The following is a 13,133-nucleotide window of genomic DNA, read 5'->3' on the forward strand; positions in this document are numbered from 1 at the left end:
TGTGCTTGCTCCGTTAGATTCAAAAATCCTATCAACATTGATATACATTAAATCCTCATGTGCATTCTGTCGGAGACAAGATAGGCAAGCTCACATATTAGCATATTGATGTGGTCAACATCCTTTCAACTGTGATGGAAATAAGAGGGTGATTTATTCACGTAGAATGGTATCTACAGCAAGTTCTTACCATTTTCAGTCATTAGGTTAATTTCACTTTCACTGTCTCAGCTTGGTGCCTTGTATTGGACTTCAACTCCCATAACCTTCAGCCAGCATGGTTGGTAAATATAAATGTCGATGTTTAACATATCTGAGAGATACCCGTTTGAGAAAAGCAGGGTGATTTTCCTTTGGGAGAAAGGAAAATGAACTATGAGAAGTATGTGTTCAAGATTAAGTCTACCTGATTCAGGTTAAAGCTAGAGAGCTGCTTACAGTAAAATAGTGAGTAGGAAGGTTCAATGGTTTGATTTAGTATAGATCAACTTTCTGATTATGACTTTGACCAGTCTTATTGATAATTGAGTATCAAATATAAGCAAGATTTATGCCTATCCTTCTCAACTTTGTAGTTCTGCCATTGTTCAAGACTCTCCTATTTGCTCAGGATAAGAGTGTTAGTTATGTTTGCTATTTGGTAGATTTAAGATATTGCTCTTGATTGCTGGTTTAAATCTTTATAATTTTGTATTTTTGTCTTGTTTTGTAAACTGTTCTGTTTTGTGTGAAGTACAACTTATATATCTAAGAAATATTTTTATTTGTATATATACAGAGAAACATAATTAGTAGTACTACACACCATATAGAATCCATTGTATCGTTACCACCTTCCCATGCCCTGTAGCCGCTATGTGCTGCCATTTATGTCAATTACTGTTACTCATTTAATCAGACAAATTCTTAATTACTTTACAGCTCCTCTGCCAGCTTCCTCTGTGCAAATCTGGAATGAAGGGCACCCAAACAGGCTGCATGTGGCCTGGGCACCAGCTTCTGGAAGACTGGATGGCTATGAACTGAAACTGTACTACACAGGATCCAGTACTTTAGTAACACAAGCACATCTTGGAAGGGATGCTACTAATTTTACCTACTCAGGTCTGACATCTGGAATCAATTACTTATCTGAGATTTTCTCAAAGGCTGGACCTCATAGGACTTCAGCAGGGAATTTCAGTGCTTGGACAAGTGAGTAAATCATGACAGCATCCTGCCCTCTATTACTGACATATATGATTCTAAAATACAGCCCCTTGTTATAATGATTGGCTTCTCATATGTGTAACTTCAGTTGTAGACAGTAAGATTTCCCCAAAGCAATTTATACTCTTACATGAAAATAAAATGAATTTACAAGATAAAATAGATAAGTCTGTAAGACAAATAACTACATCTTGGATTACCATTGTCCTCATCCTAATGAAAAAACAAGTTATCTTAATATTTTCCCTTCTTGAGTGTTTGGTAATCTCTATACTCTTCAGAAATACCCAACTACATTTTTTTCTTCTAAGGCTGGTCATGTAAGCTTCCACTTAAGTAAACACCCTCCCAAAAACACATTTCTTCCTCCACCATAAGAAGTTACTAGATAAATAATGTAAAAAAAAATCCTTCATCAGAAAAGAAATAAATCAGAGTCCTCAAACAGCACCTTTGCCATATATTCCAAACACCGTGGAATTGTTATGAATAAAAATAACCCAGCACAAGTGAGTCCCTGATTCTTCAATTGCTCTTGTAATTTTGAAAATGATAAATCACCTTACTACTCTTGCTCTTGTGATCCAGAACAAACACAGGGTTCAGAAACTGATTTAAACATAGGCCAAAAGGTGTACATATGGGCAAGAATCTTTTTATTTAATAAACAAGTTTTATTTGCAGTTTCATTCCAAGCAATGCCATATACTGTCATTCTGAAGCTAAGAGGAATACTGGCCCTGAATTTCATTTGAAATGGCTGACACTTCCCTCACTTAGGTCAAATCAGGAATAATATTGATCTCCATAGCTTGCATAGTTTCATAGGAAATTGTTTGCATCAGTAAATATTAGAATCAAGAAGGCCAAATATACCCAAGATTTAATAAACCCAGTAGCAATTTTAATACAGAAGATTAGCATCTGCTCCCAAATTAATCCATGGTCAATTGATTAAATTGGTCAATTTAGAAATGGAGCCTCAAAATTCTGCTTGGTTTCAACTAGCAAACATCTGATTCTGTTCTTTTGGCAATGTGGGATATGATCCTGAAATAAGGCCTCAGGGAGACACAGTCACTTCAAATAATAGCTGAACTATTATCCATTTTTCTAGACACAAAGGAAATAGTTAAATCTTCTTCAGTTGCTAAGTTATATCTGGCTCTTCATGGAGCATAGCGTGCCAGGCCCCCCCTGTCCTCCACTGTCTCCCAGAGTTTGCCCAAAATCATGTTCATTATATCGATGACACTATCTAACCATCTCATCCTCTTCTTTTGCCTTCTTTTGCCATCAGTCTTTCTCAATAAAATTTAAATCTATCATCAATAGATCATAGAATGTTACAATACAATCAATAATTGCTGCATCTAAGAACAGGTGTTTGGAATCCATTAAATCACTGGCAAATACATTTGACATGTCCAAAAAGTACTGTGTCTGACTCTGCATCTGGGATCTGAGCTGCTGCTAACGTTATACTAGAAGAAAGATCTAACACTTAAGTAATAGTGTCAGTAATTCTTTGCTGGCAACATCCATCATGTAAAAGCTATAAATTCATACAGATTTGTTTGTTAAATTAGTATCGCTTATTGATACACATAACTTCCATTCTCTTTCCCTTCTGCCCAGGTCCTCTACCTCCTCGCATGGTACTTCTGTCAAATAAAGGACATACTGACAAGCTGAGTGCTACCTGGGAACCTCCCGCAGGAGATCAAAGTGGCTATGTACTTACACTCTATAATGCTGCATTGGGCATTGTGGTAGCCAAGGTATCTGTAGAAAAGGACATTACTAATTTCACCTTTGGAAGCCTCATCCCAGGAAGTAAATACTTGCTGGAAGTTGCTTCCATAGCAGGGCCGTATCGGATATCATCAGGGAACACCAGTGACTGGACATGTGAGTCTGAGTTTCTTCATTGTCCACATATGGACATTTCCGGATAGGAACTTTAAACACATTCAAAATCCACTTCAGAGCTCCTGAATCTCCCAATGTCAGTTGTATCTGAAGTTCAGTCAATTTATTACCAGCTTTGCTGTGGAATATTTCAAATTTTAGCAAAGCAGGGCTCCCCGCTGCCCAAGCAATATATCTCTAAAATTTACAGGCAACCCAGATTCTTTCACCCTCCTCCCCTGCAATTCCTCCATCACTGTCATCTGCATTCCACTTTGAAGGTGGAAGAAAGAAGACAATCAGCCCTTAAGTGCTTTTCAAGAATGAGGAATGGAAAGCCTAATATGATGAAAGTGTCTTAACTCTTCTTGGCAATTTACATTGGTTCTACATTTGGTCTAGTTTTCCTATTGACAAAGTCACATGCTGCCCCACAGAAAATTGATATTTAGTAGTGAGTGATTAGGAGAAAGGAGGGATTGTTTTTTTTTAACTTTATTTATCCATTTTAATTCAAAATTCTGTTCGAAATTGCTTGAGAGATCAGGATGGAATAAGATAAAGAGATACACAGGAATATATGAATGATGGAGGTGTATGAGCCCCTAACTCAAAACATACCAACTTTTATGATCCTGAAAGCCAAAATGATTCTCCATCTATGCTGTAATGATGGTTGATTATCAGCTGAAGTTAAATTCAGCTCTAGTAATTTATAGCATTGATATCAGTCAATGAATCCAAAATGATTTGGAAAAAATTGTGCAGGCACTGAGTATCTGAGTCTGCTTTTTTTCTGGCTTCTGAACAAAATATGGAGGAGAACTTTTTGAAAGACAGCCCCTAATCATTTCTGCAAAGAAAGATTTAAACTGAATAACTTTTTTAAGTTATCTTAAAAGTTGTAACATGTTTGTTTTAAAAATAGCAACAGCAATAACAATAGCATTTAGACTTATATACCACTTCATAGTGCTTTACGGTTCTCTCTAAGTGGTTTATAGAGTCAGCATCTTGCCCTCCATCAACCTGGGTCCTCATTTTTCTGATCTCAGAAGGATGGAAGTCGAGTCAATCTAGAGTCGGTCAGATCAAACACCTGATAGTAAGAAGTGAGTTAGTCTGCAGTACTCATTCTAACCACTGCATCACCATGGCTCTTTCTTTAACCTATTGGACTGAATAGTTTCTGAACAGTCTTTCATGGACAAACTATTTTTGGGCAATGTTTCCGTTATAGGTTTGGAGATGATGCAGTTCAACTGAGTTTTGTGTGTAGTTATAGAAAAATGATTGTGCACCGTGCACCAATTTCTGTTACAAACAAGTAGGAGATGATTGATTGTTCAGGGCTTCATTGTAGAATGTCACATCAGCAGTATTATTTTTGCAGCTTGTTCACTCTGTATTCCCCCCCCTTTTTTTTTTACATACCAGACCCATTGGTTCCCAGGAAACTCTCTGTAAAGGTTGAGAAGGGAAATCCTGCATTGACTGTGACTTGGGCAAAACCTGTCAGCAAACCTGAGCGCTGCCAGCTGCAGCTGTGGCATCCAGGAAATAGCACCTTGTTACAGCTTCACACCTTGACTCAGTGGCAAGTCCGGCATATTTTTCAGGGACTAGTTCCAGGGAGAAATTATTCCATATCACTCACCTGTGTTGCTGGACCATATAAGGACAGTTCTGAAATGATAGTAATGCCAATAGGTGAGTATGTGTTCATCTTTCGGAGATATTCATATTTCCATCTTCATCCCCAGACTTATCCTTTTAGTTGGAGTATCCTGATCACTGCTAGAACATCATAAAATTGGTTGAGGCTCAAGAAGCAGAAGAGAACCTTAGGCCAAATTGTCAAGCACAGTATGCTAAGTCATACAATTCAAATCCATGAGAATTCAAGGGATACTTTCTTCACTTTGATATAGAATAAAGAAAATTTCTCTGGCATTCATATGGATATAAGAAGCTTCCATTAAATTGTGCAAGTATTGTAGAATCTTTTACAGCTCATCCTTGCCCAGATGGATCAGTTAAGAGTTTTAAGAAGCAAGCCTGTGTATGGTCCAAATTCCAATGATCAGAATCGGGATTGTCATACATCTGTGGTACAAAGCATCTGTGATTTCAGTAGCCTTTTGCTTCCACTAAAATTGTGAACAAAATAGTGTGAATTAGGCAGAATTTGTTCTATCCCATTTTTTCCTGTATTGCAAATATTTATTAACTGTCATAGAGACAGATAAGTTTGAACTTTCTCAGTTGATTGTGTCCTGTCTCTCTAGAACCCAGTCATGTGAAGAACCTGCAATGTCTACCTGACACCACCAGTATGTTTCTAAACTGGACAATCATTGAGAGTGACATTAAATCTTATGAGCTGACTGTGAATCCATTTCCAAAGAGAATTCTCCAACAACCAATACTAGCTTTGGTTGTTTCCCAAACTAATATTACTCTGGTAGAGCTGATTACAAATACCTCCTATCAAATCCAAATTAATGCTGTTGGCAGGAATGACATAAAGGGCCCATCTGTGACAATCGTGTGCAACACATCTGTGGAAGGTATTGATTCTAATCTCATCATTGATTGTACCAAGGGTTGCAGACTTTGTTCTGCATCTATCAGTTCCAACAACATTTCTTATTTTCTGCTGCAGTTCTTCCACCTCCTGTGAAAATGGACCTCCCACAATTTGATGCCAGTTCCAGAATTGTCATTTCTCCAGATATGTTCAGTGAAGAAAATGGTCTCATAGAGTATTATGGAATTGTAGTCACCACCAATGAGTCTTGTAAGTATCTACCTCTCAATGTGCTTTGCTTGGTAGGAGAGGTTTCCTAATTTACCTATGACCTTAATGCTGCAATACTTGTTTCTGTCTTTCCAGTACTAAGGCCTACTCAAGAAATCATTTCCCACACATGGTATGACCACTATTACGGGCAGGAAGACTCATATTTGGCTATGCTGCTGCCAAACCCATTTCATCTTAATGAGAGCACCAACCTCAAGGCTTGGCCAGTGTCTGTGGGTGGAGAAGATTGCAGCCACTCCCGAGCAACTTGCAATGGAAAGCTGAAAACAAATACACAGTACAGGTAGGCATGTAAGAAAAATCATGCTGTAAAATACTAGAGGTTCATTTCATTTTCATTGGTCATCACCTAGAAATCTTTAGGGAGTTTGCAACTAACCTATTTCCTTACTGAAAGTATTTAACAGTCATACTAGTCCCATCCATCTCCTAGATTTTTGTGAGAGTAAAAGTATAAATATGAGAGAAGCATGTCCAATGGTTGAACTCTTTGGAGAGCTGGGGATGATATAAATGCAACAAATTACTGAAAGTGTAAGTCAGTAAACAGAATCATCAGAAGTTTTATTTCAATGTTTCTATAGGTTCAGCATTGCTGCATTCACTAAATACAGCCGACAGACTCCAAAAGTGTCCTTCACAGCATTCTCAGGTAAGTTGTATTATTTGGTTAGATTTTGGATTAAATAGATGTCTACTTTCTATCTAATTTCATTAGGGTTTCTCCTCCCAAATATTCAAAGGAATATGTTAAATTATCTCATTAAATTACCAATTGTCCAATCTTTTGCATGTCAATCCAGAAATAAGTTTCCATATTACTGCCATGTAGGATATATAGTATCAGGTGCAAGTAATCAGGAACAGGAATTGAGTTCAAAACACTAAAAGTTTATTATATGCTACCTATTCACAAAAATCTGATCTACTAATGGTCAGACCAAATTAAACTAGACAAGGGTGAACAGAATTCATGGATGCTGGACTTGGGTCTCTTGTGGGAGCACAAGAAGTCCAAAATTTGACTCCACCTTCAGGTTCAGTCTACTCATCCTCTACATATAGAAGGGATGTACATGGGAGTTGCCATTAACCAAATAAAGCTTGCTTCCATCACTTCAACAGGACCTGCCCAGTCAAAGTCCAATTCCAAGAGAATCCAGGTAACTTTATCTGCCAGATGCCTAAAATATTCCTCACAGCAGCTGTCCAGATGATTGTGTGGATCATCCCTCCAGCATAGAATAATGTATTTATTCTTGCTGGAGGGCTGCTAGGTGGCTAGCTGTGGGTGTGATAAGACTAGAGAAATAATTATTTTTGCACCCCTGGTACAATCCTAAATAAGGGGCTCTTACTTGTCTTGAATGTTCTTGTAGGTATCTCTTCTGAACCAGCCTTATAGGAACAATATTGCTGGAAAATCTTTTTGCTCTGTGGGCCACACAGTTCACTCAGTGACATTTCCAGATTACATCTGTGCAAGTGCATGTACAACCCCCCACTTCTCTGTACCCATCCTGTACCAAGTATGCATTGTTCAGTTCACACAGTATCTTCCAGCATCCTGTCTTTCCAATCAAACTATATCAGACTGTTGGTCTTTGACCGTAATAATGGTTGATTGATTGTTTGATATCTGAATACTACTGTTATTCTATTCTACCATATGGGGTATGGAATTGTTCTTATGTCCAATCATTTGTCTTTCCTTCTAGGACAGTACTGTAATGATAATGCTATATTAGTGCTTTCTAATCAAATTACACTACAAATTATTTTGACAGTATTATTTTTTTCTGGGCCTGAGAGAAAATCACCTTATACAAATGTAATTTTTTCTTGTTTTGATATCTAGCAGCAGCTGCTTCAGCAGATTCTGCAACTCTGCCTGCCCCAGTTGTGGCTGGAATCATTATGGGATTCCTTGTGACAGTCACAGCCATTTCTGTATGGGTTTATTGGAAACATTTAAGAAAAAGAAGGTAATAAAACAAAATAAAACAATAAAATATAGGAGTGTCTACTTTTGAGCTGGACATGAGAAGTGAGTGGAATTAGTATAAAAATGATCCTAGCTTAGATTTTTTTAGATAGCTGATTTAGCTAAATGTGCATGTTCTATTCCATGATATAAGAGATAGTTGAATGGCACCACAAGGTAAGAAAAATGGCTCAACAAGAGTCTATCAAAATGCAGTTATGAACTGATGCAGAAAGGAAGACAGGGAGGGAGGGAGGGAGAGAGAGAGAGAGAGAGAGAGAGAGAGAGAGAGAGAGAGAGAGAGAGAGAGAGAGAGAAGGGTAGGAGGGAGGGAGAGTGAGTGACTGAGTGAGTGAGTGAGTTGAAGTACATTTGGAAAGACATACCTCTTTACCAAAATAATAGCAATTTCCGTGTTTTGATTTCAGAATAGAAAAGGGTAATATACCTCAAGAAATGTCTATCTACAGTCTCAGGTAGGTGAAGCAATGCTCATCTTTCTATTCACTTAAGACAGATATTAGATGTTGTAGAATAGATACGCCAATGTTTTTATGAAAGAAACAATTGTGACATTCTCAGAGCTCAGCTCATAGGTTTGATTTGCTGTGAAAAATTATCTCCAGGTCAACTTTAGGAAGTTAGAAACAGCATTTGATTTTCTTTCGGTATCTTGTCCCACAAGAGGATTCTTAAACTATATCCTTAAAACAGGGCTAAGCAATCAATACCTAACCATTATTTTCTAGCATAGCCAAAGCTTTGAGATAACAGATATTACTACTTTTACTATCATAAAAAGTATAACTGAATATTGAAGTCCACAGCTATAGTAAATTCCAAGTAAAAACAACTTGTGAACATCTAGGGAACTAAACTCTCTGGCATTGCGATAAAATCCAATTAATTTTGATTCTATTGCAAAACAAGTAGTGTATATGATAGCTTAGGAATTAACTAAAAGAAACATGAATTCTATCTAGCTTATTGTATATGTTGGTTATGTCAGCCATGTGACATCTAAGATGTCTGCATAGCACGTGTCCTGTTTCATTGCTCTCTGAGCATTTTTTAATTCCTTGCAGGAATACCCATCGGCCAATCCCTCTGCAAAGTTTTAGACAATATTATGAGACAAGGACAGCAAACTCAAATAATGGGTTCTTTCAGGATTTTGAGGTAATGATTCTAGGTAAAATTCTATCCAAACATAACTATGGCCATAATTAAACAACAGCTTTATTCTTTCTAGCTTATGTAATGCTAGAATGGAAGAAAGAGCTAACCAAACTGCATCTATCCACTGCATCTTCTTCAATTTGATGCTCTCTGGACTATCCCCCCCCCCCCAATAACCCTTCCCTGTTGGCTTTTTAAAAGTCCATTTAAATATGCTTATTATATCAGGCCATGGGGCAGTTGGCCTCACAAACAAGGAATTCTAGAAATTGAAGTTCTAACATGTCTAAAAAATAGTAGATTGGAGAAGGCTGGTCAATTACAGGCAAGCCAGATAATTAATACAAGCTACTGCATGTCCTAATCTATGTACACTATCTCCTTTCTTCTTGCTTCTCATAGCTGGTAATTTAATGAGGACCCGGATTGTTGTTGGGGGCAATATGCTGACTCTGTAAACCGCTTAGAGAGGGCTGAAAGCCCTATGAAGCGGTATATAAGTCTAACTGCTATTGCTATTGCTATTAATCTGTAAGTGATTTAATAATCACTAATTCTGCCACAATATTAATTGCACCCCAAAGAACGCTGTATTTCATGGAGCCTGTAACCATCAATATATTCTCTGTTATAAACAGTATACAGGGATGAATATTGCAATAAGTTGACTCCAGAAGAGTAACTATTTAAGAATATCAGCAATTTGTGGTTTACAAGATATGAGCTATGGAGGGTGGATTGTGGTTCGTCTCTGATGGAGTCTTTGCTTTTTATAAACCAGCTCACCAAGAATATTCCTTCACAAACAAGTTTTGTCCTAAATGAGTACTGTAAATTACTTCTCTGTAGGTGGTAATAATTGTGAGGAAAATGTTCTATGATACAGTATCAAATAGCAGAGAATGGTTAAATTTAAACTCATTTTCCAGCTCTAGAACATACATTTTTAAACATTTAGCAGAGGTTGTGGAAAAGGGTGAATGCATCTATTTCTTGCATTTGATCCTTTTTGTTTTACAATTGGTCAGCTTCAGTACCATGAGAAATATTTCTTTCAAATATATCTTAACAACTGCCTTTCCAAATTCATTCTACATTTTTAGATCCCTTGGAATGCAATTCCCATCATCCCTAGAAGCATGGATATTGGCCGTGCTAGCTTATGGGAAGTGTAATTGAAGTTATCGAAATGATGCTTTTTTCAGATTGAAGCTTGACTCAAAACAAATGGGGAAAAATATTGAGAATATGAGAACTATACTACAAAGGATTTCCCCCCTTTTTGCATTGTACAGGAGCTGAAAGAAGTTGGAAAGGAACAGCCAAAAACAGAAGCTGAAGTTCCAGCCAATGCCATCAAAAATCGATATCCCCATGTTCTACCATGTAAGATCACAACAGAAACATATTTTTAGCATTTGCTTTTCTTTTGTTTCAAGTTTTTAAAATTATAGGTACAAAAAACAGAAAGCCAGATAACTATAAACAAACTCTAAATAAGGGGAACAAACAAACGTAACACAGAGAACAAGGAAAATAGAAATCAAGATAATGAAATATCTGAGCATATCACCTACATAGTAAATATTAAATAATATAAGAAAATTTCAAATCAAAACAGAAAGAACTTGATGGTATACTACCATGAAATCTGCGCCAAAGCAATATATTACATCCATTTTTGCAGGGGGAAAAAACCGCTTTTTTGAGAATGAATAAATTACACATGTCTTGAATCAAATCCTTAATGCCTGTAATAATAATGCATTTCCATTTTCTACAAATTATTTGCTTAGTCGTTCTCCAACATTTCTCAAAAGCACATTCTATATTTTTAAACATTATTTAAGATAGCATTAACATCCTTTCCCCATGAATTTACACACACACACACACACACAAACACACACAACCCCCCCACATTTTGTAAATATTAGTATATCTTTTCATGTGACACTGAAGAAATGACACTTGGCTGCAATGTAAAGTAGTGAGTATACAGCTTGTATAACATTGTAAATGTGCTGTCCCCTCAAAATAACGCAACACACAGCCGTTAATGTCTAAACTGCTGGTGAGATAGATAGGTAGGTAGGTAGGTAGGTAGGTAGGTAGGTAGGTAGGTAGGTAGGTAGGTAGGTAGGTAGATAGATAGAGATAGATATATAGATATATAGATATATAGATATATAGATATATAGATATATAGATATATAGATATATAGATATATAGAAGATATATAGATATATAGATATATAGATATATAGATATATAGACATAGATATAGATTATATTGTTCCAAAAGGAAGACAGTAATTCATAGTAACCCTGAAATGTTTTACATTGCTAAAAAGAAAATCTGTTACCCATGCTTTCAAATTTTCTTTGAAGCAAACTCAATGAGTTTGCCAGATTCACTTAGTGACTGTATTGCTAATTTAACAATTTCAAAAATTCATTTAACAACTATGGCAAGAAAAGTCATAAAAAGGGGAAAAACTCACTTAACAAATGTTTCACTTAACAATAGTAATATTGGGCTCAATTGTGACTATAAGTTGAGGACTACTACTCAGCATTTTGATTCTGCTCTTCAGTAAAAATCTGATTTTTTTTTTAAAAAGAGGCACAAGCTCATACAGTAGAAAATAGATTAGTTAATGCTTTATAGTATTGGACTAGGATTGAAGACATCCAGATTAAGGCCATCTTCAACCATAGATTCCCCCTGGATGGGAGGCTCACTGTCAGTCAGTGTCTCTTAGCCAACCCTCTTCAAAGGGTTGTTGCTATGGAAGTTTGGGAAGAGAAGGCTTTGTATATTACTTTAGGATTCTAGGGGAAAGAATACATACCTATATACGGCATTTCCAGGTTTTGAACTTGGGTTTCATTGCTTTAATAATGCTGGTTCTCATATATTTACAATTGTGCACATAAACTTGAAAAGAGCTATATTTCTGCAACTATCTATGTTGTATATTGTGTAAATCTTCTAAAACAACTCTTAACTCTGTTTTTTTTTATTATTATAGATGACTATTCTCGAGTCAAGCTGAGCCTGTTGGATGAACAGCCCCATTCTGATTATATCAATGCCAACTTTGTGCCAGTGAGTTCAAGTGCATTATCTTGGCCCCACATTTTATATTAGGAACATTATGTTAGTCTCTCTGTAATAAGAACTTCATGTGAAATTTTATAAATGAATTTAGCCATTTATTAGATTTGGCTATCTGATAGAAAGCGAGTAGGATATATAATGGGTAATTGCATTAAAACTGAGTAGATTTTCTACTCAGACAAGCAGTAGACAAGCAGTAGGACAATAGAAAATTGGGAAGCAAAATCATATACAGACAACTGTGACAACTGTGGTGCCCATGTCCATATAATGTAGTTGTATATAATAATGGCAATAAGCAAAGCATAAAAGAAGGGATTTAACTAAAATTAGAGGGCATATTCATCACATACCCTATTTTTCAGATTATAAGACGCACTCCTCCCCTTAAAGTGGGTGGAAATGTCTGTGTCTTATAGAGCGAATATTGCAGCGGAGGGGGGTTGGTGTGGCGCCAATCAGCTGTTCTAAGCTGCGGGGATCGCTGCCACCCATTTGCCGGCAGAAAATGAGCCGCGGCGATCCCCAGCACCTAGAACAAGTGATTGGCAATATTCCAGGAGGCCGATCCAACCGCCAATCAGCTGCTTGGCAGTGAAAGCTGTAGTGTTCCCCAGCGGCAGTAGCAGCTCGGCTCAGTTGACCAGTGGTGGGTGCAATGGAGCGGAGCCCTGATGAGCCATGTGCTGGGGCTGCGATAACGTGTTGAAGCGAACCAGGCTGTTTGCTGTTTGCTGCAAGGATGCTAGCCAGATGAATACCAGATGGATGCTGGAGGCGAAGGCAGATTTTTTTCCCTTTTTTTCCTCCTCTAAAGCTAATGTGCATCTTACAGTCTGAAAAATATGATAGTTCAAAACTAGTTAGTTTTAGTCTAATTCTAATCGCATCCCTTTTGTTG

At 37.0% G+C, this 13,133-nt stretch overlaps 1 protein-coding gene across 3 annotated transcripts in view; it reads left to right on the forward strand.

Annotated features, from left to right (window-relative positions):
- The window catches only part of LOC106548890 (receptor-type tyrosine-protein phosphatase V), a 55,747-nt gene that overhangs the window by 25,206 nt on the left and 17,408 nt on the right, over positions 1–13,133 (forward strand). For 2 of the 3 annotated variants that reach the window (XM_087720223.1, XM_087720224.1), the window contains exons 13-24: positions 922–1,194; positions 2,848–3,120; positions 4,558–4,830; positions 5,409–5,690; positions 5,786–5,920; positions 6,017–6,227; positions 6,529–6,596; positions 7,803–7,929; positions 8,357–8,404; positions 9,014–9,107; positions 10,403–10,493; positions 12,144–12,220. In XM_087720223.1, the coding sequence (XP_087576349.1) occupies positions 922–1,194; positions 2,848–3,120; positions 4,558–4,830; positions 5,409–5,690; positions 5,786–5,920; positions 6,017–6,227; positions 6,529–6,596; positions 7,803–7,929; positions 8,357–8,404; positions 9,014–9,107; positions 10,403–10,493; positions 12,144–12,220 (1,952 nt within the window). The remainder of the gene's footprint in view (positions 1–921; positions 1,195–2,847; positions 3,121–4,557; positions 4,831–5,408; positions 5,691–5,785; positions 5,921–6,016; positions 6,228–6,528; positions 6,597–7,802; positions 7,930–8,356; positions 8,405–9,013; positions 9,108–10,402; positions 10,494–12,143; positions 12,221–13,133) is intronic. The other variant, XM_087720225.1, reaches the window with a different exon arrangement.

The sequence above is a fragment of the Thamnophis sirtalis genome, unplaced genomic scaffold (assembly GCF_051295495.1).
Source record: "Thamnophis sirtalis isolate CommonGarterSnake01/CBP01778 unplaced genomic scaffold, rThaSir2_p1.2 scaffold_7, whole genome shotgun sequence".
In the NCBI taxonomy this organism is placed as follows: Eukaryota; Metazoa; Chordata; class Lepidosauria; order Squamata; family Natricidae; genus Thamnophis; species Thamnophis sirtalis.